The sequence below is a fragment of the Typopeltis vanoorti genome, chromosome 24, assembly GCF_054136105.1.
Source record: "Typopeltis vanoorti isolate ZY-2024b chromosome 24, IOZ_Tvanoo_1.0, whole genome shotgun sequence".
NCBI lineage: Eukaryota > Metazoa > Arthropoda > Arachnida > Uropygi > Thelyphonidae > Typopeltis > Typopeltis vanoorti.
In genome coordinates this window covers 58,336,563-58,362,054 of record NC_143572.1, presented here as the reverse complement: position 1 = coordinate 58,362,054, position 25,492 = coordinate 58,336,563, and the positions used below count along the sequence as shown (strand labels likewise).

Genomic DNA, 25,492 nt, shown 5'->3' with positions numbered 1-25,492 from the left:
GCAAAAGTACGCCCCTGCAAGTAATCCTACGAACTACCTTGGATACCTTGGCAATATATCCTCTGAGCTTCAATTCGCTTTCCACCAACACCTTCTAGTGTCATAATTTTCCTGGAGTACAGTTCCATTAATGTGGCACAGCTTATAATCGATTTATCCCAAAGAGTAAAACTTAAAATGTCTGAACATTAAACTGATACCCATTATCTTTTGCTCATACCGCCAGCTTGTAAGCTTTCTATATCAGTTTCATTAATTATTCTATTACCTTTGCATCATCAGTAAACAACTGAATATTCTCCCTTCAAGTCATTTCCTATTTTTATGTACAAATTAAACAATAATGGTCCAAGCACAGAGTCTTCAGCACACCACTGGTCACCTGCTTTATCCTGGACTCTGCTCCTCCGTACACTACTTTTGGTATCTGTCCATGAGCCACTCTCGTATCCACATCACCAGTTTAATATCAATCCTCATTTGTTCCTATTTACGACAAGGTATTATCCTGTCAAGCGCCTTAGCAAATACTTAAAGTAATTCTGCCATAAAAGATTATATGCCTTTATTTCATTTGATTTATGTTTAAGTATTTTTATTTATTTCTTATTTTTAATTTTTTTATTATTTTTGTATTGTTTGGATATTTCATATTATTTCATTGGAGATTTTTTTTTTCGACCTTCAAAGCTAAAAACTCTTTGAACATATTTCCATTTCGTTCCCCCCCCCTCTCTCTCTCTCTCTTTCGAAGAAGCATGGTTTGTTATTCCAATACTTTTCGTACTTCTGTAAAATAAGAAGCCTTATTGGTTTTCTTTCGCTTTTCAAAACGAAACTGCATTGTACGAACTTCGTACTGTCTCCTTCCGTAAAAGTTAAGCTGTTTGGACAACTTAAGGGGGTACAGCTGATCAACAGACGCTACTTCTTTCTGCTTTTATTATTATACCTTTCTTGCATGAAGGATTTCGAAGCGAGAAACTTGCATCCGCCCTTCCATATGAATTCTGGTGTCAACTCACACTAGTATGAGTACGACTGTAAACTTTATTATTTAATAATAAAGAAATTATTAATTTATTATTTAATAAAAAAAATAATATGGCTTATGGAAGACACTACACTTCAGCATGAAATCGGCTGACTCATCTGGAAATGGAATGGGGGGGGGGGGGGAACAGTGCAAAGACTTTTCACGTCATAAAGACAATCGAACCCAGATCCAAAGGCCGCATGCCGCGCGATTTTTCTGACTGCGCTTTTTAACTAAATATCAATTAGTCTCATGCGAAGGTAGCGAGTTTTTCCACTCAGAAACTCAAGTGTTTCATCCCATAGAACAGGGAAATTAGACCAAACAAACCAGAAGAACAAATCCAATTAACAAACACAAAACACTAGCTCAGACGGACTTTGTGGCTTCATTCGTAATCCCAAAGCAACCAGATCCAACGGAAAAAGTTTAAAAAAATTAAGTTATACTTGAGAAGCAAGACAGGTAGTAGAAACTCTGCATATTGCTGACTTGTAGGGTACAACAGAAATAGGAATTTTTCCTAATTTACAAAGGAAAAAAAAACAGTACTGAATAACTACAACAATATATGCCATGGACTAAACGGATTTATTAACAAAGAAATATATGTTTATGCATGGTGACATGTATAGCCACAACTATTGGTGGAATTTTGGTCGAATAAAGTAAGAAATCAAACAAACGTGCTTGAAATGGGCCCCTTGTCTTTCAAGACAGGTTTTGTAGCGCATGCGAAGATGCGCTACGCATCTCAGGTAAGTTTATCCTTTAGTTCATCAAGGTTTGAAGGCGGGTCATGGTGGAATACCCATTACTTCAACATTGCTCAAACGAAGGCATCAAGTGATGTGAGATCAGGCTACCGTGAAGGGGTGCGGGAATTCTGTGAACCTCGAAATGAGCATCCCGAGGAAGTGTTCTGATAAATAGGTCCGAACCTCTCGATTAAGGCAATGATGACGCTATTGCTTTGGGCACGCTTTCGGAAAGGACGAACAAACTGCTCACAAACATGTCGTAGGCTTGGGCCATTTGCTCCACCAACTCCGTATGAACGAAAGTGATGCTCAACAATAAACGTCTTTTCTTCCAACGCCAACACAATTGCTACAGCTAAATGTAATGGCGTAGACCAGTGGTCGCCAAAGGGGTCGATATGACATTATTAGGGGTCGATTCGAGCTCAAGGGTCAATTGGGGGTCGACAGAAAAATATAAGACATCATTGTATGGGTAATATTTAATTCGGTTTTAAGCGTCTTTTTTTGCTTGTCCTATTATAATTACGTAATAGTAAAATAGAGGGGGTCGATAACAAGTCAAGAAACTCTTGAAGGGGTCGACGTGCAAATAACTTTGGAGACCCCTGGCGTAGACTCTACATGTGTTTTTCTATTAATATGCATGCAGTCGAACAGCATATCTCATAGCGCGTGTACTGAAAGGGGGATGTCGAAGTTCAGTACTTTTTTTTTTTCGCCATACCGTATTATCAAAAGCCCTGGAAATATCAAGAGGGACTGCAAGTTTCTCCGAACATTTGAATGGCAGGTGTCCTGTAGTCGGGGATATAGGCCAAGAGGTCAGCTGCAGATCCATATTGCTAGAATCCATACGGATACTCAGTGGTGGGCAACTAGAGAGGAGAAAAGTTCAATTTTTACATTATATTAGAAAGGATTGAGGTGATGGCGGCTAGTTGGTAGTTGGACGGAAGACGTTCATCTCCCGTCTACCAATTTTATAATAATGTAATGGTAAGCGCATACTAATATAATATAATAAACTATGTACTCTGCTTCAAAACACACGTGAATCTCACCGTTCGCACAGAAGCTGAACAGATGAAGATGGCATCACATGGTCATTGTAACCTCAGTTTTAAATGTTAATGGTACCATACCGGTAGAGATTCATCACTAGTTGGTAAGGTATTATCTCCCATTGGAAATAATAATAATAATAATAATAATAATGAAATAAATAAATAAAAGAAACGTATCCCTTATGTTATAAGTATCATAACATAAGGGAACAGTTCCAGTTGGAACTGATCCTCTGATCCTATTGAATGCAAAAGTCACTTAGGCTAATGTTAGATCTCTTGACTGCGAGCTTCCGTAACTCGTCGGTAACAACTATGCCCTTTGGTTGAAAAACCTGGGTTATAATCCTTTCTAGGACGTGTAAAGCTCTTTTCGTTGAAGGTGAGTTAGCCGATCTGATACGGTAGTGACAGGGATTTTTACTCCTGTTTATAAATCAAACCGAATCTCTTAAAGTGTTCGCGCGTGTTCTCGGGTCAGCTTGTTTATGTAGCAAGAAAAATTCCCCTCCATATGAGAACAGCCTTCAATTAATAATAATAATGAAAAACTTCTCGCATCCAAGATGGATGTTTCGAACTGAGGTCATTCTAACAAAAGATCACAACTCCGTCATCTTTCTAATACGCCACAGAAGCATTTCCAAAAAGGTAATATTAGATTATGAATATAGGAGGAAATCACTCCTATATACTACAACATTCCTGGAAAATTAAGCTATGTGGACGACCCTTTTATCTAGCTTTCGTATTATTGAACAGTCGCTGTTCGGTATCATATAACTTGGTGCTCTCCAGGGGCATTTAAAACAAATGTAAATATCATCATCATGCATTGACTGAAACATTTACTATGTGCAGAAAATCGTGAAGTACGGCTATGGTTGACGAGTGGTCAGCGTATCCGCTCTCCAGCCAAAAGGCTGTGGGTTCGAATCCCGTCACCATGGGAATGGATGTTTGTGATTGTCTGTGATGATGGTAATGCGGTTCGTTGTAGTTAGTGGTTTGAGTGGTGGAGAGAGAGTTGTAGAGTAGGTGCCCTCCCTCGATGAGTCTTCGGACTCCCTGGAGGTTTTACGTAATAATGATAATAATAATGATTTTATTCCTACTTACAATGTACTTCTTACTAGATTTGATAAATGAAATAATGAAATATATGGCGAATTATGTGGTATGTGGCTATAATTTCAATCACATACTACAGATCATTACATTGAACAACAACAACAAAAGTGCTAAAGTTTAACAACTTCTAACGGAAAAATTCAACTTACATCGAAATTACTATGCACGATATCTCCAATAGTAACATCTGCTGACTCCATCGTTTCACTCGCTATCTAACGATCAACTTGAAGACAAACTTTTGACACAAATGGCATCGGAAGATTCAAGGCCACGAGTGTCACTAAATCTCACAATCCGACGTTGCAAATATGTTTTAATCAAACTGAGCTTTATTGGCACTGGGGGAAGGGAGTATGAAATAAAAGTTTTGTGATGAAAGTATTTTAAAGATGACCATGTTACCGTAGACAAGGAAGAATTTTCAATGGCAAAAGAAATAAATAAATAAAATAGTTTCACGAACACTTGACATGCCTTTGTAAGTTAGCTTATACTGTAATGTGAATCATAGCGATAGTTTCGGAACATCATGATGTAATTAAATATTGCTATTCACTCGTATGACGTCAGAACCAATTGCGACCATGGAAAAAAAGTGAAACTTTTGTACGAATCTACAATAAAAACCATTTATCTCACTCAAGGTTGACAAGTCCGTAAAATTAGCGATGGAATCATCAAAAGAATGACATTTTGAAATATGGATTAAGAGGTCCGCATGTGCTTAATGGCAGTTTTGTGTCATTAAACGCATGAAAAATCACCAAAGTTTCCAACTGCAGGATGTCTGATTTTGTAATAATAATAACCGAACATTTCTAGGTTTGTGAATGAAAAGAATTTCATTTTCAGTGCTTATAAATCAAATTTCCCATTCTATTTTTTTTCTTTTTTTTTATGATGGACGACAATCTTTCTCTAAAATATCGTGGATCACTTGTATATAATAAATCTAGGTTTTGTTTTTACAGAATTTTATACATTCATTTAGTTGGAGTCCCTTTTTAGTTCGAATTATTTGATAAATCAATTATTTTATTCCATGCGTGCATATCTTTCTTTGTTTAACTGAACAAAGAAAGACATTTTTTTATTGGACTTCTCAAATAGAAAATTGAGATTCATCAAAAAAAAAAAAAGTAATTATCTTCTTAAATGAATAAGCTGTGCTATCTCTAACTGATCAAAACTCTAAAGATGCTAATGGATATCCTACTACTCTCCCTAAAGGCTGTAAGATAAACCACTTGTCTCTAAGATAAGCCAAACAGTTTTCACCTGCCATCGATAAATCCTACAGCGTTCCCTCTTACTCCGTCACACTTCAAGACTGGAGCACTGATCAATAATCGGAAACTCTTCAGCTCTCAGAAGGATAAACAGGAAAAAAAAAAAAATAGGATGTCGGTGGCGCAACCTAATGGATAACTATTGTGCTTCCGGTGGGCGGCTAGAGATGTTATTTGGGAGGGTGATTCTTGTCAGTTAGTGGTTTTTGTGAAAAGTTAGACGCAGTCTTATTCTTTTTCACATACAGGAATACTGTGAAGAAAGACAGAGAGAATAATAGACAGAGAAAGAGAAGTTAAAAGACCACACACACACGCACACATAAACATAGAAATATTGTCTCTCCTCCACCACACAGCACCCATAAATGTAGAGAAATATTGTCTCTTTCCTCTGCTCATACTTTATACAGTGACAGCACAATCTAAACTTGCTTTTAAAACACATTTTATTAAGGCAACTGAATTTTATTTTCGCTTGAAATAGGTATATCTTCTGATCTCCCGTCCTGCTTCCTTTCAAGAAAGAATGTTCAAGTACCTCTTAAAAATGATTTAATGTACAACATAGTATAGCGCAACATCTTAATAACAAAATAATGTGTATCTGTACAAATTATGAATTTTATTTAATATCCCCTCAAAAATGTTGGCTAAATTACTGTTAAACAAAAGAAAAGAGGAAGAGGAAAAGAAAAACAAATTAAAAAATAAATTAAATCAAATAAAAAAAAAAATTATGTTTTATTGAAGAAAAGGCAGTTTGCTTGCTTTTTCTTTCTTCGCTTCTAGGGTCTATGATATACCTATAATGAATGCCAATATGGTTATATTTTATAATAATAATAATAATAATAATAATAATAATAATAACAATAATAATAATAATAATAATAATAATAATAATAATAATAATAATAATAATAATAATAATAATAATAATAATAATAATGTAGTAGTTATTATTATTGTTATTTACTGCTGGTATTATTATTAATAACCTTAATATAAAATTTTATTAATAACGATATGTTTGTAAGATTTAATTATATTCATTTATGCGTGATACACTGTATGTAACAAGCGGAGTCTTTTGTAACTAAAAAAATATACGTACTCTTTCCGCGTATTAAGCCTACTCTGACACATCTTACGTATATTTCATAATTTCTTAATTTCTCACAGAAATTACTTACATTACATTTAAATTAGATTTTGATTGTTTTTACTTTGCAAAACAACCTCAAGTGCTAGAATTCCAATTGCTTAACATCATTTACCACATATTTAACTATTTAGTGCATTTAATTCATTCAGCGAACGATTTAATTCAAAATACAAAAGCATATTATCAACTTCGTTTGCTTTCCAGTAGACGGTTAAAGCGCCCTCTCACAGATTTGACTACGAAAAAAAAGGAAGAAATTCTGTAAATAAAAATAAAATAAAAAAACGGCGCAGAGATTGTAATTCATATGGAGTTTATTATATAATAAATTCTCGCTCACCTTGAGCATTAGATTACAAAAACTTTTTGCCCTTTTAATACCGGTCAAGAAAAGCAAAACTGAACAAAACTCTAAAAATTCTACTTAAAAAATAATAATAAAATAATTAAAAAAAATTCTGGTAAAATCTAAATCTCTATTTACATTATTAAGCGGTTATGGGAATGATCCGAGGGGAACAAAAATAAAAAAGAAAGTCGCATTTTGCTCCTAACTGCTTTTCTTGTTTACATGCCTTATGACCTTAGCATTAAGGTTTTAGTGCTCATTATAAGCTCGATCTGCAAGAGGAACTATGCTGTAATAACTTCCGCAGTTATTTTTAACCTCTTAGATGTATAGAGTGCATATCTTAGAGGAGTGGTTCTCAACCATTTTCACGTCGCAGCATACCTGGTGTTGGATTATCTTTCTCAGAATATTGAGAAATCTTGGGAATATGCCAAGAATGTCTACACATGTTTTGTGGACTTGGAGAAGGCATATCACCGGGTTCCTCGGGATAAGCTTTGGCAAGTAGTACAGGAGTATGGAGTGGATGGCGAACTAGTAGCTGCCATCAAGTCCCTGTATGAATGCACAGAATTTTGTTTCAGGGTAAACAGCACAAAGTCTGAACCTTTCACAGTCTCTGTTGAGCTCCGCCAAGGGTGTGTTCTGTCACCCCTCCTTTTCATAATATTTATGGACTGGATTGATAGGCACAGCCGAGGCAGTGAGTGTGTCATAATTGGAAGATGTAGCATTGGACGTTTACTTTTTGCAGATGACCTAGTTCTGCTTAGCAATTCCACATATGACCTCCAGCGGACCCTGGATAGATTTGTAGCTGTTTATGCAGACACCGGAATGAAGATCGATGTGGCCAAAACTGAAACATTTGTGGTCTCAAGATAACCATCCCAGTGCACTCTAAATGTAAGTGGAGTCGCAATGAGGCAGGTGAAGAAGTTTAAATACCTTGGGTCCATATTCACGAATGATGGAAAATGGGACATAGAGCTAGATACTTGAATTAGCTTAGCAAACTCAATATTGCGGGAGTTTGGCCGTTCGGAAGTATTGAAGCGGGAGTTAAGCCAGAAGGCAAAGCTGGCTGTCTTCAATATAGTCTATGTCTCCATCCTCACCTATGGTCATGAGAGTTGGGTGATGACCGAAAGAATGCGGACACGAATCCAAGCGGCTGAAATGAGGTTCCTTCGAGGGGTTGCGGGGCTGACAAGACTCGACAGATTCAGAAGCTCTGTAATTCGGGAAACCCTCAATACTCAACCGCTGCTTCTCCGTGTTGAGAGATCACAGTTACGTTGGTACGGGCACCTGGCCAGAATGCCACAAGAGAGGCTCCCTCAGCAGGCCCTCTTTGCCAAGCCAGAGGAGGGTGGAAGGCCAAGGACTCGCTGGATAGATTATATCCAAAACATTGGGTGGACACGTTTGGGAATCCCACCAGAACACCTGAACTTGGTGGCAGAGGATCGTGACCATTCCAAGTTCCTCTTGCAGCTGTTGTCCCCACAACCCAATTAGGAAAGGTGGGCCTTGAAGATGTATGTATGGAATATTAGGTGGGTCCCGTCGAAGTTAACACGTTTAAATAATTAGAAGTTACTTATATTTTTTTATAAGTATAAATTCAAATATAAGTATTTATACTTATATTTGAATTTTAATAATATACTTAAGATAAGGAATAATCAGTGATAAATTTAAAAACTTAAATAAGACGTAAAATTAGGATTAATGGGAGATTATTATTTTTATGGTTGTTTAAGCCTATTTAGTTCCCCTCCCCCCTCCATGTTGACATTATTATCCATAACTTTCAATGTGAATTGCGTGTGATCGCTTACCCGGATAAGCTAGTTACAGGATGAACATACGAGTTTCATGGAGTAAAAAAACACAACCTATCACTATATGAAACTACCTAACTCACCTTAATCTAAAACCTTTCTAAAGGTTCTTTGCATCCTACACTAGTGCGGACTCAGGTCTTTCCAGCTGACAAAATGAATAACTTCTCCCCAGTACTTCTTGGTAGTTATAACTATCAGGAAGTACTGAGTGTTCTATTCGATAAATAATGTTTGCCATATAAACTGTTAAATAAGTCTGGTACTCGATCAATTAATAAAAAATATATTCCAAATTTTGTTACTTGGATACTTTGCGGATTTTCTTCTCGCGATAAAAGTAGTATAGGGTCACTAATGACAAGATCAAGATCAAGATAAGGTAAGTATTACTGACGTCATTGTGTGTGTGACGCCATGTGATTGGAATGTTTGGAATTTCCCTGGGGGCACATGTTCGTGTGACATCACATCGTGTGTTTTGGTTCGCTTAAGGAGTTGTGGGTGTGTTTAGAGATAAAGAATCATGTTGTAATTGGTGGGGCAGTTTAAACCGAACGGGGTTAGGGTGAATGGGGGAGTGATGTCAGTGTCGTGGATGTGTGTTGATGTTGTGAGATGTAGATAAGTAAATGGTTCGCGTGTTTCGAGATAAGGAATCGTGATGTTATGAGCTTGGAATTTTCTGGGGAACATACGTGTCAGTGACATCACGTGGTGTTTTGGTTGCCTATGGAATTGTGGGCAATGTTTAGAGAAAATATTGAGTATGTTATTCTTGGAATTTCCCAGGGTGACAAATAACAGTCATTAACGTCGCGTGGTGTTTGGTCCTCTATAGTTGGCATCACGACTTTTCCAATAATCAATTATCAATAATCAAAATTATCCAAAATTCAATAATCAAAAAAAAAATCACACAGTTATTGGATATTTCTTTGCTGTTAACTTTTCGTTAACAGAAAAGAAATATCACTCATCAAATGGAGTCAAATTAGTTTCTGAATAATTAATTACAAATTTTCACTAGTGTCCCTCACACACACACACACACACACACACACACACACACACACACACACACACACACACACACACACACACACGTTTCTTGTAAATAGATAAGTATAGCAATTTTTAGTTCAGAGTGCACAAATGGTGGCAGCGTTTAGACATGAATAATTAATTATAGGGTATCACTGGTGTTCCCTCAGACACACACTTTTTTTTGCATATTAATAATCCTTCCAAATAGTTTGATTTGTCTATTATTTTAGATCTTAAAGTTCAATAAATAAATATGAGAATTTTTAGTTTATATTATCTCTAAACATCACCTACAATTCTATACACAAACCAAAACACACGACGTGATGTCACACACACAATGATGTCAATCATCTTATCACACAATGTAAACAAAAAGTAAACAAGGTAACCAAGAGACATAGGAAGAACCGAAAGATTTTCTGAAGTCTTTCCATCTCAAGAAGAACGAACGAAAGAAGAAAAGTGATCAGTCAACTGAAGGTAAACATTGAAAGCCTTGTCGATAACAAATTTACTGCTAGAAGGTTGCTGCGAGCTATGACGTATCACGGAGTCTTTAGTTTCCAGTCGTTATGGTATTTTCCTTGTTAGTTGTGGGGAATTTCAGAGGAAGGTTTGATTATTCTCACCATCTAAAAAAAACTCATGCTTTAAAATGAATGATAAAATATTTCGCTTCCGGCGGTTTTGTCACAATTTCAATTCGAAGAACTTATAGACTTCTGTGTATACGATTATGTTGCAACATAGATATATTAAATCTTGCATCATTCTGCATGCAAGACTTTTTTTCTATACCCTGCGTGGTCTTGTGGAAATGGTTTCGCTTCCAAAGAGCTAGACTTTTCCTTCCCCCCCTAAAAATACAATTTTCAAAGTTGATCTTTGAAAATTGATCTTTGGCAAGAGCTATGGTAATTTCCTTTCAAAACTGTAGGAGATGTCAGAGGAGACCTTTATTATTTTGGAAGAAACTCATGTTTTAAAATGAATGAAAAATAATAATACCATGGTTAAGGTTTAGGACTAAGAGATGGCGACATTTGTCTGTCATAAGTCTTTGTCCCGAAAGCTTTAGTTTATTAATTAACTTGAGCTCACTATCAGGATGGAGAATGGCTGCCAGTCTATCTTCAAAAAGTGAGTTAAAAAAAATCTGTCTGCTGTCTTTTGGAGAATTAAATGCGTTTATAGTTTTCATTTTTGTACACTATTTTTCAGTGGGTTTTTTATTTTTTATTTATTTAAAAATATGATAATAATAGGGACGGGTTTTAAGCCTATTGGATGGATTGTACCAGAAACAAAATAAATAAATAAATATTATTTTCTCTAAAAATTTAATAATAATTAAATATATTGTTTATTTTTTAATATTGTTTAATAGCATATATATATATATATATATATATATATATATATCTTAAATTAGACACCCACTGAAATTATCTTAAATCAGCTCCAGATTTACTACAGCCACGATTGAATAATGATCTTTTATTTCAACATAATATTCAATAAATCTCATATTTTTGTTTAAAATTAACTGACAAATGCATGTTGAAAATGGCATTGAAATGACATTAAATTAAATATCTTCTTCTTTACGAATCGAAAATTTTAATTGCCTTAATTAAATCTTTTAAATAATTATTAAGTTTGAGATTTTGTAGTCGCTCGCAGGCCATACAGTTTGAGAACCCCTGCAATATTAGATCGACAACAATTGTTCTTAAGAAAGTATTGATAAAATACACAAAGGATTATAATTTCAGATACATTGGTGTTAATAATAATAATTAAAATTATTATTAACCTGAAACTAATTTTAATATATCAAAATACCACATTAAAATTATTATACTAATTTTAGTTTTATTTTGCAATTATCTTTTCAATATAAGATTTAAATCTAAAATTCAGAACAATAATTGAATAGAAATTTTTAGAAATTAAATTTACGTTGATATCATCAGTTTAATCCAATTTTTGAAAAACCCAGATTCAAAATTCATATATTTCAATTCCCAATAGCTGCGAGGATGATCGTCTGATATTTTATTTTATTTATTTTTATTTTAGGTGTATTCAGTTTTATATTAGAAAAAAATTAACTGACAAATGCTTGTTGAAAATGGCATTGAAATGACATTAAATTAAATATCCTGTTCTTTATAAATCGAAAAATTTAATTGCTTTAATTAAAACTTTTAAATAATTATTAAGTTTGAGATTTTGTAGTCGCTCGCAGGCCATACAGTTTGAGAACCCCTGCAATATTAGATCGACAACAATTGTTCTTAAGAAAGTATTGATAAAAAACACAAAGGATTATAATTTCAGATACATTGGTGTATATCAAGATGAATTGTTTAGGCATCAAAGTTATATCGTAGTTTCGTCTATTGGGTAAGTGATTGACACTTCCTATCGGATAAATTTCTACTTTAAACCTTAGATAAAAGATTCTTTTATTATCGCCCAGATGACAAAGCATTTGTTCCACCCAACACAGGGACAGATTACATTCTTTTGAATATTTAAAAAATAACGCTGATTAAAAGCACGTGACATTTCTATTGTTCAAAACTTATTACTGATGAAGTGTTATCTCAATGGTCATCAGGTGTGATGGCATCATTTCCCGTTAGTGATAACCTTACCCGTTAGGTATAAATTAACTGTTCACCATCGCTGTATACCTTCGTCCGAATATTGCTGTTCACTGAGATAGAACCACCAGAGGTAAGGACTTCTTTAACTGTAAAGCACGTTTTGTTAATTTTTATCCTTGAATTTCTAACAGAGAACGAATACGACAAGTATTCCAGTCTGTAAAGAATGTTTGCCATTTTTCTGAAGACGATTTAATGAGAGTCGAAACGTCAAGGTAATTTTTGCTTGCGTTTTAAATAGCATTGTGCACATTTAAGTGAAATTATCTTCACTCATTTATACCAAATACTTGGTATACAGTAGAAGAGAGAAATGACCTATTTCTAGGAAAAAAAACAGAGTCTCTAAACCTTGTACCTTTTGGCAAAATACTAACACGCGCCATGCATATCAGAAAAGTCTTCGGTTGTTTTTAATGTAGTTATTTATTACCTATGTATACTTTTAAAATCATGTCCACCAAATCTTATGAAACAAATTGCACTATTTGACTTGAGAAATAAAAAAATAGTTGCTTGGTCCAACAATTCATTTTCCAGTTGTTCTATGCTAAAGTCAAGGTCCAGAGTGCGAGAAACAGTTGCATGAATTCTTGGACTCATTATGCCAGGCAGTAGTAATGTAGGCTGCTGGTAGCTGTGAGGATGGAGAACTGTTTTCTTGACACGTTAGGTTACCAGATACTGGCAGAAGTATACATTCCACAACCAACTTGGCAACGAAGTCAACAATGTTTTCATAGACTTCATAGATTTTTTTTTCTTTAGATATTTTAAGCGTAATTATTAGGAGAATTGGAGAAATTTGGAAATTCTTAACATAAAATTAATATTATATATCATAACTCATTCTAATTAAATTTTATTAATTACTACAGAGTAATTACTTAAAATATTTTAATATTAGTGTAAATTAAAGCACGAATTAATGAGAAAAACTGCGTTTTTTATAAATAATTTTTATCAAAACTGTACTGAAATATGAACTCAGTATTTGTGAGATTTACAATCATCCAAACATGGATTATCGCTATGTGGAAAAGGCGGAAATGATATGCAAAAATTCGGAGTAAAAATACGTTTCTGTACATATGATTAGATTAGATTCAAGACGCTGTAACATAACGGCAAGATTATCAAAAAATAAAAATAATAATAAATCTACGATCGCGTTTTGTTCCCCAAAAAGTAGGCAAAATTCTTTCAGCCCTAATTTCTTTTAAGAAACTGGCTGACAGACCGTCTCGATCCTTAGTTCTCAACAACAGCTGAGTTCATACCTATTGATGATTTGTAAGTCCTAGGGAAGAGAGTAATGGCAACGAATGCCATCATCTCGTGACACTCGTATTGTTGTATGAAACAGATAATAAATACTGTAAAATGAAATTTCACATTTATTACCTATGTATATTTTCTCTATCTTCTCTGCTTACTTAGCAAACAGGGGAATATTCTCCTTCAGTGCCTCTCCCCATTATACTATATGCCAGAATGTAAATATATTTTTGTATATCTTATTAACCATAACGTTTTCTCTGTTTTCAGAATGTTTCGCCTACTTGTCGCTTCTTTTCTTGTGGCTTTTGCCCTTGCTGCCCCTCTTAACCCTAAGCTTGATAAGCATTGGGAAAATTTCAAGGTAAGTACAGCTTTCAGACTGAGTAGCTTTAAATTAAATAACTGAACACTGTAATATTTGAAGAAATGTGCCCTTCTAAATTATAATTATTATTATTAGTAGTACCTGACTCCTCAGTGGAGTCTAAGGACTCATCGCGGGAAAGAGCACTCCATTCCCCACAATCCACTATTTAGTAATCCTCTGTCTACACACCATTGTCATCATAATTCACAATCCATCGCAATTCGTAAATATGCATAAAATTCCGCTACTCATCAGTAAAATTTGTAGGCAATTTCGATTTCTAAACTCCTACTTTAATTGTCAAGTGTGGAAAATATATAACTGAGAAGTTAACTGAAAATCTAATAATAATATTTATTATATGTATGCATCTCTAGGGAGTCAGGGACTTATCGAGGGCCCTTGGAAAGTGAAATTCCATAGTACCTGTTCCTAAAAGCATTTATTAAAGATACACTCATAATGTCCACCTACAGCTTATTCCGTATAAACTCCATGAAAAGCACCTGGACCTCACATTCTTCTTGACCACACAGCCTTAGTCAGCTTTCAAAGATACCCAGAGTTTTCCACCCACCTGCAGTGGACTGCAAATTTCCCTTTAGTAGCTCCTTTAGTAGCTTTTATGTTTCTATGATGTCCCTCCATGTCTTAAACACCTTGGCAATGTAGCCTGTACAGTTGGTCCTAGAAAGTCTTGATTCGTTGATGTCCTCGCGCTTACTATCAAATGATCACCGAAGGGTTCAAGTTGACTGCTAGTTGGTTAAACGAGACATAATAAGAAAAACGCGTACTCATCAGTCCTTGTAGCGCAGTGGATATTTTATTTAGTCCAAAGCATCTATGTACACTCAAAATAAATATATATACAACTATTTACAATATACACATTGTACATAGAATGCTTATACTAAATGACATTTTGATTTTTACATTTCTATATACAGATTACCATATAAACTTTTCAGAAGTGGTTTACAATACAATTTTAAACAAAAATAAAACAACATGTTCAATCTCTATTTTTCCTATTGTTGAGCTGTTATTTTGGCAGTATATAATACGTTCCATATTGATTTGACAAGCTATTGATAAGTTCCTTTATCGGAGCAGTCGATGTTTATATATATATATATATATATACACATTGGTTTTGTCCATATATACAATTAGCTATACAAATAGTTATACATATACTTTCGTACCATACCACAATTTACATATCCTGGACGATTATTTTGTGAACCTAAGTTAAATGCACATCTTACACCTGACATACATTCATACATTACTTGTGTTCTCCTACACATCCAGATGCACATACGTATTGGTAGCATCTCCCTAGCTAAGTGCAATTTTTTTTATATTATTATATATGCCGCTGTTCTTTTATTATGTAATACATTCCATATGGTTTTACATGATACTGTTTGCGTATCTTGAGAGATAAATCTCTAATTTATTATATACAAAGTTTACTCATATGCAGAAATAGTTTCACATATATACATATATGCTATATCATGATTTACATGTTTCTGTATACATGTAAATGTATACAGAAACATGTAAATGTCTTCTAAACAAAGGTCGTGGGTTCTACTCCCACCAAGGATGGGTATGTTTTTATAATTTATTCTTCTCCATTACCTAAAATATTATATTAAGAATTACTCCTGTATATTACTTCGCGGTGAACTTCTAAAGTGTTTTAACAACAAAAAAAAATATAATAAAAATTAATTTTTTATACTATTAATTCTAACAATGAACGAAATTATCTAAGAAAAAGTAATGTAAAATATAAATTGACCTGCTAGCTTAATATAAATAAATTTCACAATTTATATTTTAAAATAAAGAAAAAAATATATAATTAATTCCTTTTCTTTGTATACTGCAGACGAAATTTAACAAGAAGTATGAATCAACAGAGGAATTCGCAAGACGACTCGTGTGGGAGAAAAACATTGAAAAGATAATTGACCACAATTTAAAGGCTGATCTCGGACTTCACAGCTTTCACGTTGGACAAAATGAATATGCAGATTTGGTAAGTAATTGACAGATAACTTTCATGAAATAATAGCTAATAATTTGTGTTTATTAAATATAAAACATATATATACAGTATATTACTTCTTAAGCTTAAACGCAGTAGCGCGCTCTACAGCGGTATTGTCTGGTAATTTTATATTTTAAATATAAATGCTAATACGTATTAGAGCTATCTCATAATGGTAAAAATGTCTACCATCTATCTATTTTCTTGGAATATTCATATTATTTTATTATAACTAATTGAAACGAAATCACTTACATTAATTTAAATCTTGTTATTTTGTTAGATCATGTTAAAATTTTCAGCTATGTTTTACGGCCATTTTCAATAAGATTATAGGAAAATAATCACAAAAAAAATAGTTTCCGGGAGAAAAAACCCTGCTACCTCCGTATGAGATCGGCTAACTCACCATCGATTGAAATCGACCAGATAAAGATTCCTCCCGTCGCGACGAGAATCGAACTTAGGCCTATTCCAATCGAAGGGCGCAATGTACCGTTAATATAAGCAATTAATCAATACAATTTGCGGAATACATGAATGATTCGGTATAATTGCCCAAAATTGAGAAAGTTTAAGGCATTCGATTTTCTTAAGGTGTGGATTGTGAATGTATGCTTCACAGCTTTCTTTGTACAGTCTTTAAAGAAGAAAATAACTTTTAAGTTACACTTTGGTCTTGTTCCACTGATTCCTGTGAGTTTTGTAGTTAATGCGTGGCTTGCTAAACTGGATTTATTGGGTTCTTTGAGTGAAATATATTCTTGATGTTCTTCCATACGAATTTGTGCAGAACGACCAGTCTGTCCATAATAACATAAGCCACAAGAGCAGGGGATTCTGTAAACTCCACGATAAGAAAGGAGGATAATGTATTTATCTTTTGGAGAGATAAGGAAGGTATTAAGTTTGCGAACTGGGCAGAAAGAGACTTGTAAGTTAATCTATCGAAGTAGTCTTGGTAATTTTTTTCTGAAAGTCCTTTAACATGAAATACAAATTCTGGTAACTTCTTCTTGAGGCGAAGACGATGGCTATAATTATTATTTTATCATTAGGTTTTCTATTAAAGCCATTAGAGATAAAATGCAGCCATGATCATAGACAATTCGTTGTTTAAAATAAAATCTCTAGAACAGCTTTTATGAGCTCTGTCTATCTATTAGAGATTTGACACCCTATTTTTGACTAGGGTGATGATGTGAATTAGAATGTATTTAGATGTATTTACAGTTATGAGTTGGTTATCTGATGAGAACTATCAACTACCATTTGGTCGACGTATCATTTGGAGAACATCCAGCAAAAGATAACAATTGTTATACCCTACTTCTAGGGTACATTTATTATTAATATTATTACGTAACACCTCCAAGGTTTAATTGCTTTAATTTTTTCAAGAAATTAATGAAGATCGGACACTTCCAGGGTGAAATTATTATTATTATTATTATTATTATTATTATTATTATTATTATTATTATTATTATTATTACATAACACCTCCAAGTATTCCAAGTACTCATTACCGGAGGGCAATGAGTCTTGATCGGACAAGGAATCCTATAGAGAAAATCGTCATCAACATATCAGCACCAAACGATGGTTTATATGAAAAAACGTCCATTGTTGAATATGTTCCATTATTTCAAAGAAATAATATGGAAATTAAAAATGTGAATATTATTATAATATTTTATTCTGTACATTAATGGTTTCGTTTATCCCAGTTTAAAGGTATACTAATTTAAAAATCAATAAACCAATTAACCCTTTAACTGCTGACTTTATATTCTATTGACATTGTCTCATGTACTGAATTAATTTTGCAAAAAATTTATAAACAAAATCAATTAAAATTCTTCCAAGTAAGAAGTCCGGACAGCATCATACATTCTTGATATGCATTTGTTCACTCACAAAAATATCATTAATAGTGTTTTATAAAATTTACATAATCTGCAAAGGGTGTCCACGTGAGGGGGTCATTTTTTCCTCGCTCGAGTTAACTCGACCGTAGCAGTTAAAGGGTTAAAGAAATTAACGATTAAATTAATACTTTGTTTTTTAAAATTCTGATCAGCGTTCCGATGAGTTCGTCAGAGTCATGAACGGTTATAAAATGAACAAAGGAGTTTCTAAAGCTGATAGTGTGTTCATCCCACCTGCTAACCTCGAACTCCCTGCTTCAGTTGACTGGAGGACCAAAGGAATGGTTACACCAATCAAGAATCAGGTAAGATTTCGTCACAAAACATACCACTAAAGTAGCAATTCAAGTGCTAAGAACAAAAGACGTTTCTCTCAATTTAATCTCGTGTTAATTATCACTAATAATCAATCAAAATAAATAAAAAGTATACTTAAAAGGCATAAACTATTACTGGTAGAGTCTGTTGAGATTTAAGCAATGCAACTTTGCAATATTTTAGCAAGTTTGCATGCTAAAAGTAAGATTGCATTAATATAGAAAAACTGGATTGCATGACTGGATATGTTTAAATACTGTTAACAATGGAAATTCTTATGAGTTAACAAAAGAAAAAAAAAGCCACTCAGGGATCTTATTTCTGTTCAGGAACAATGTGGATCCTGTTGGGCATTCTCAACTACCGGATCTCTAGAAGGACAACACAAGAAGAAGACTGGCACTCTGGTTTCTCTCAGTGAACAGAATTTAGTAGACTGCTCCGGTCCTGAAGGTAAGTGTGTTTTATCCACGAATCATAATTTCTGCAATGCCATTATTTTTATTTATGATTTTCTGCATTAATTACATGAAGGTGAATTACGAGAAAACCATTACATCAATCCTTGCGGCGCAGATTGGGCTTTTAATCCTAAAGGCCGTGAGTTCGACTCCCACCAAAGAGGAAATATATCTCTTGACCTTTTTCTACTGAAAAAAAGTGATAATATCACATAATTGCCATTATATATAATAAAATTTTGATTCGAATAAAGTCAATTAAGACGTCTTTAAATCCATTTATCTACCTTGAAGTGTATGCACGTCAATAATTACATGGATGAGAAGTGTCCATTGAAGTTAATATAACATCTGGATACCAGTAACATGAATACGTGCATATATATTTTTATGTATTTTATCCGTGTGGCTATTTAGTTGGTAAAACAAAACAATGTTTCAAATGACATTCAAACATGATATTGAAAATTTTCTTTTGAAGTATTTCTTACAATAATATCAACAGTTCAAAACAATGGAATTTTTTCATGCTTATATTTTTGTTTTCGAATCTAGTCGGCGACTAGAGGAAATTTTTCTAAGCCTTTTTTCGACCGGTTCCCGAATTACTCGATCTCTAGCACGTGCAATCGGGTTTTTTCTCCCGGAAACATGGGTTTTTCGTCCCACCAGAACAGGCAAACTCGGCCCGAGAACACGTGCATCTGCAGACATAGGACATATCAGGAGGCATAGGGCCAACCACCTTATCCTCGAGGCCGTCGCGGTTTCAAATCGTAATAGGCCATAGATGAACACCTAATACGAACGTAAAGGGCCACTAGTGCCTAATATATTATAAAAATTTTTATTATTATAATTAAAATATAATTACTTATACGTATTGTTACTTTATAATAACATTCAATCAATATCTCTTAATATGCGCTCAGAGAACTTATAAATTTCTTTTTTCAGGTAACATGGGCTGTGAGGGAGGTCTAATGGACAATGCATTCGATTACATCAAGAAGAACAAGGGAATTGACACCGAAAAATCCTATCCATACACTGCTGAGGTAAGCTGGTTTTGCATCCTTCATAGATTGAGTGAGCACATATTTGCATCAAAGCATGTTTTAATTCATTGTGTGTGTGTGTGTGATCTTAAGGTGATAACAGCTTTTTGAAACATTGAAACATCATTAATATGCAAAATTTATTTATTTTTATTAATTATGCAACTCGCTTTTATTTGAATCTACAGGATGGAACCTGCCAGTTCAAGAAACAGAATGTTGGTGCTACTGTTACTGGTCACGTCGATGTAACATCCGGCAGTGAAGCTGACTTGCAGAAAGCTGCTGCTACCATTGGACCAATCTCTGTGGCTATTGATGCCAGTCAGTGGAGCTTCCAATTGTACAGGTAAGAATATAATCCTAACCCTTTCAGAAAAGGATGACCACTTACGGTCTTCAGAATTAATACTCTTAAAACTAAAAGTTAAGTTATTTCGAAATAAAGTCCTCAGTTTTCTCTAACTGTCCAGAAAACCTGATAATCTTCGTTTATGAATACATAAACATCCTCAACATCTTTCTCAGTTGGCATATCTTATTCAGTACTGATTACATTTATTGAGTTCCTGTCTTGGAAATGCAACCCATATTTCCGTTAGTTTTATGCCATGCCGTATTAGGTATTATACCTAATATCAGAAATAAACTTATTACAAATATAATAATAATAACAATAACAATAATAATAATAATAATAATTTTTTTTTATTTTTTATTAATTTTTTTTATAGTTTATTATCTCTCAAATAATTACATGAATATACTAATATTTAGGCAACCATGCATCTTTTTCTTGCAAAATGGTTCAGTAAGAATTATAATTACTCTTAATATCATTATCATTTGCAGAATTTTTCATTGACACAAGAGTAAAAAGTGTGTATTATTACCATTAATAATAATCATGGTAATCGTGTTTATTATTAATGACTCACAAGTTAAACAATATTACTTATGTTGCAGTTTACATAATAATAATTTTTTTAAATTTAAATTGTAAATTAAATATATAATTTTAAACTTAAATATATAACTGAAGTATTACTATCACATTTTATGTTTACTACTAGAATTCATTACAGAATGTTAAGTGAATAATGTTAGATAAATACTACTACTGGGATGTAACTCAACTGCACCCTCGAAGCTTTGTAATTAGCTTATCTGAGGGTGATACTGGTTATATATACATATATTTGTTATTGATTTGGTTGCTGTGTTGGAAGTAGGCAGATCTTTGGGAGGTCAAATGAATGATCTGAAAGGTCTGATCAAAGTGAAATTGCCGATATATCCTGTGTTATTGCATCTGTCTTGATGGTTCACGTTCTTTTTTTTATTGTGGGCTTCTTTTTGAACTATTTAGGAGGCTTTTTTATTTCACAGTGGCAGCCTTTCTATGTCTTCTGCGCTTTTAATTTGTATCGGCTTTGAAGTTTGTGACTTCCTTATGAATATCTTGGCATCTCTGGTCCACAAAAATTGGTAATTTTTTTCAATTTTTGCTTTTCTTGTTTGTTACAATAGATTCTGGTTGAATGGTGTTAAATATTCGGATAGGAAGATTGGTGTATTGTCTTGCTGTGCGTTCAAGTCCTTGGCGACTGGTTTTTTCTGCCTGCTGGCTTTTATGAGATTGTCTCTTGTGGACTTGCTCTTAAGACGAATTATGACTGGTGCAGGTCGTGGGAAGCCTTGGTTTTTGCTCTTCCTAGGAATCTGATTTACGGTCTGAATGTCGTTAAGCTGTAGGGGGATATCAATTACATGGCCTAATTTTAAAACCACGTCTCTGAGATTTTCTGTAGGTGCAGTTTCAGGAAGACCGTTTATGACAAGATCTTTTCTATGTTTTTGTTGATTTAAACGTTCGTATTGTAGTTTTAGAGAATGAAGTTCTTGACGGAGTTCGGATGTCTCTTTCATCAAATTGTGTTGCCTGTCTTTTAGTGCGTTAATGCTCATTTTAATGTCTTTTACTGTTTGCAACATTCTATAGCTGCTAAAATGCTAAAATAACGCTAAAATGCTTGCGGAAATATACGTGAGGTTAATGCAAGACTTTTTTTTTTTTTTAATTTCTTCATGTACTGCATGACTGCAGAGTAAAATAGCACAGACTATAGAATAATAATAACATTAATAATAATAATAATAATAATAATAATCGCTAAAAAACCCAATGTTTGGGTTTGTTACCTTTCTGCACATGCATGATGAATAAAAAAATTTTATATACAATATTATTATTAATTTCTCGAAATGCTCATTTTTAATATCAAATATTGCCTTGACCAGTGGCGGCATCTATGACGAAGAAGACTGCAGTACTACAGCTTTGGATCATGGTGTTCTTGTTGTCGGCTATGGAACAGAAAATGGACAAGATTACTGGCTTGTGAAGAACAGGTGAGTTATTATAGCACTTTAGCAAACAATCGTATAACTTTTTGCATAAAATCAGTAAGGTTTAAGATCCGAAACAAACAGTATAAAAAATACCGTTAACTTTTATTACACACCTAAGAGTCTATTACTACTATTAAGAGATCGGTAAATCCCATTTTGTTGATAAGATAGACTTAAGTTATCGTTTATTATAGCCTGGAAAGGTTGTTGTAGCTGACCAATTACCTAAAGTAGGTCTTCCAAATAGCTGGACGCTAAAATGCTTGTGGAAATATACGTGAGGTTAATGCAAGACTTTTTTTTTTTTTTTTTCATTTCTTGTACTGCATGACTGCAAAGTAAAATAGCACAGACTATAGACTAGAAGTGTTTAAAGATTAATCTGTGACTCCATGTTCTGTAATATATGCTGGTAATGTGCAAGTGAAACTGTAATATATGCAGGCAATGTGCCACTCCCTTACTTACCTTGCGATTTTTTCTTTTCTTTCTCTCGCGCTGCTCGTGGACAAAACAAATATTTGCTAGACACAAGCTCTCGTACCCAATGCCCTTTGATACAACCTATTTTGTCGCAGTGAAATAGTAAATAGAATGAAAGTTGAATAAGAAAGAGAACTCAGAAATGGATACTTGATTCCTACTATGGAATACGTATATAAATTATTCACGTTGATTTTTCATAGTACAAGCACTTTAGTTTTATGAAGAAGCGAATTAAAGTTACCGGATTGGCTAGATTCGAAAAAATAATCCCTAACCATATTCGAAATGGTGGTGGTGGTGGGGGGGGGGGATGATTCTAATTTAAAGAAAGAATGTTTGAAAATGAGATTAAGTGGATAGCTTTTCGAAAGTTTTTTTTTCTTCCGCTACTTTCTCTGATCTTTATTCTACAATTTTACACAATTTGCAACATAACGACTTCAAGTCTACAGGCTTCCGCTAACTTTCGAAGTAGTTTTACGAGTCCATCCTAATAAAACAGCGTCTTGTTTAAGAAACTGTCTTCCCTTCTCTTAACTTTAGCAGACGTGAAGTGATGTGCACTTAAATAACCTTCAATTTTGGAAAGAGATGAAAGTCAGGTGAGACTAAGTCGGCGCTTCAAGACGAGCGGCTGAAGACAGCCATTGTCTGAAGTTGTTTTTACCTTTGTATGAGGCCTCACATTGTCGTGTTAGCAGAAATTCTACACGTCCAAATGTTGAATTTACGCCTTTTTTTCTTCTTTTTTCCCCAGTGTACCAACAGATGGTGCTGTGAAGTAACCGTGTTACCAATGCGCATGAAAGTTCATCACAATCTTTTTATACTTACGGTGGCTTCATAACAAGAATGGAAGTTTCCTTAGAAATACAATTATATATATATATCTTTTTTTCTTTTTGCTGCTTAAACTAATAGACATTTACACCAAGAAAAGAAGATAATGTATTTAGAATGTGACAAAAGTTTTTAAATGTATTTAAATTATCAAAATAAGATTAGCATCTTTCCTACTGTCTTTTCATAATTTTTTTTTTCTTTTCATAAAGAAAAGGTAATTTTTTTTTTAAATATGCCAGGTGCTGGATATTTGTTATTTACTTTCGTGCGATAAGACTTCTAATCCATTGTGTTTTATTCTTTCAGCTGGGGAACAAGCTGGGGTATCGAAGGTTACATCAAGATGTCTAGAAACAAGAGCAACCAATGTGGTATTGCCACCCAGGCCAGTTATCCTCTTGTGTAAAGATTGAACGAATGTACAAAGAAATGAACCCAGGACATCATTTCAGATATATTATGCAATTAAAGTGTATATAATTAGTAATGTGCAAATAAAAAAATAATTTACATGTCAGCTAATTTTGCCATTATTTTTCTACGGTATCGAACTTAATAAACCACTGTTATAACTACATGCAAATTTCTCAGGCTGGGGATAAATTGAAAAGATCAGTAGAACGTGGGTAATTAAGCAGTAGATAATTTTTATCGTCTGGTGTAACACGACCGTGGTTATTGTAGATCCAAATCATCGCATGAAACTATAAATATTCTCCAAAACAGAGTTACCATCTTACCTAAATATTCAATAGTTTCCCAGACTTTCCTGAATATTATTTGCATTTAAAAATGAACAAATCAATAATGAAAATATCATTATTATTATTATGTGACACTCCCAAGGAGTTACGGTAATGGGGAATACATTCTACTTCACTATACATAATTCACCGTATGCCCTACTTAATCCTTCACCTAATACCACCACCAACAGTATTTGTTGTCTGCAAATTGCGTGTATTCTCATGGCTGACTTGCTGTGTGATGTAAATGTAAAAGATGTGTGTCTTGCTATTTGGGGAGATGAACAAGCCAAAGACGAAGAAACAGTTGTCACTTAACTTCTTGTCTTAGGCTATAATTAACAGAAAATACAAGAAACAGTGTTCATCACGAAGTTAAAACCTCATTCTCATTTTCACTGGAGGCCTAACTACTGTATCGTGTAACCATGCAATGCATATGGGAATGTAAGAACTTAGGGAGGCCTGATTAAAGGTGCTGAGGGAACCTAGCAGAAATCCCTAATGTTCATAGAAAGCTTAATGCAACAATCCGTAGTTACATTGTTTCTGCATCCATAAATTATTTTCGGTCTTTTTGGTGGAGTCCAAATCAATCGTTTTGAGTTGATTTGCAATAAAAAAAAAAAAAAACTGAACTTGTGTTTTCCCTTATACACAACAGCAGTTTGTTTTGCAATATTTGTTCCACATAGTAGTAACCTAGTACTATTATTGCTATCACTTTCACTGTATATCCCTCGTTTCCATCTTTGCTCTCCCAAAAGATAGGCAACACACTTCATGAATGTCGAGTTTTTTGGCCTTCGACGAAGTAAGGCGTCGAATGTCCATATTGCATAACTGAATTTTCATTGGGGGAATCGAACGACGGACCGAATCCTCGTGTCAAGTTATGGTTTTGTGAGGAAAAGCACTGCCTTACGTTTGGTGACGATGTAGCAATTGGCGATGAACAAATCAACTGACGCATCACCCAACATGCACACACTTCATTGCATCCCTATTTAATGGTTCAGTTTCGGCACTAATCTCCGATTTTCTCTGATTCGCTGCCACTGTGGTTTTGGCCTCCCCTTTCGTGATCGGTAATTAATATAAATTCTGCCGTCTTGTCTCTTATTCTTAGTACCGAACAGCGG

The 25,492-nt window shown here is 34.0% G+C and overlaps 2 protein-coding genes across 2 annotated transcripts in view; both read left to right on the top strand.

Moving 5' to 3' along the window:
* The window catches only part of LOC150093256 (nicotinamide N-methyltransferase-like), a 393,830-nt gene that overhangs the window by 118,212 nt on the left and 250,126 nt on the right, over positions 1 to 25,492 (top strand). The window lies entirely within an intron of this gene.
* LOC150093258 (cathepsin L-like peptidase) lies at positions 12,395 to 24,121 on the top strand. The gene is made up of 9 exons (XM_090413515.1): positions 12,395 to 12,449; positions 13,928 to 14,021; positions 15,934 to 16,083; positions 18,179 to 18,331; positions 18,674 to 18,797; positions 19,763 to 19,863; positions 20,052 to 20,212; positions 22,165 to 22,275; positions 23,911 to 24,121. Exons 2-9 carry the CDS (start codon positions 13,929 to 13,931, stop codon positions 24,008 to 24,010), a joined length of 993 nt encoding a protein of 330 aa, XP_090269641.1. The 5' UTR covers positions 12,395 to 12,449; position 13,928; the 3' UTR covers positions 24,011 to 24,121.

What these genes read in the sequence shown, in the direction of transcription:
- LOC150093258 (XM_090413515.1), top strand. Translation starts at nt 13,929, where the DNA reads ATGTTTCGCCTACTTGTCGCTTCTTTTCTTGTGGCTTTTGCCCTTGCT. An exon ending in CCTATCCATACACTGCTGAG is followed by an intron (nt 19,864 to 20,051) that starts GTAAGCTGGTTT and finishes TTGAATCTACAG; the next exon opens with GATGGAACCTGCCAGTTCAA. An exon ending in TACTGGCTTGTGAAGAACAG is followed by an intron (nt 22,276 to 23,910) that starts GTGAGTTATTAT and finishes TTATTCTTTCAG; the next exon opens with CTGGGGAACAAGCTGGGGTA.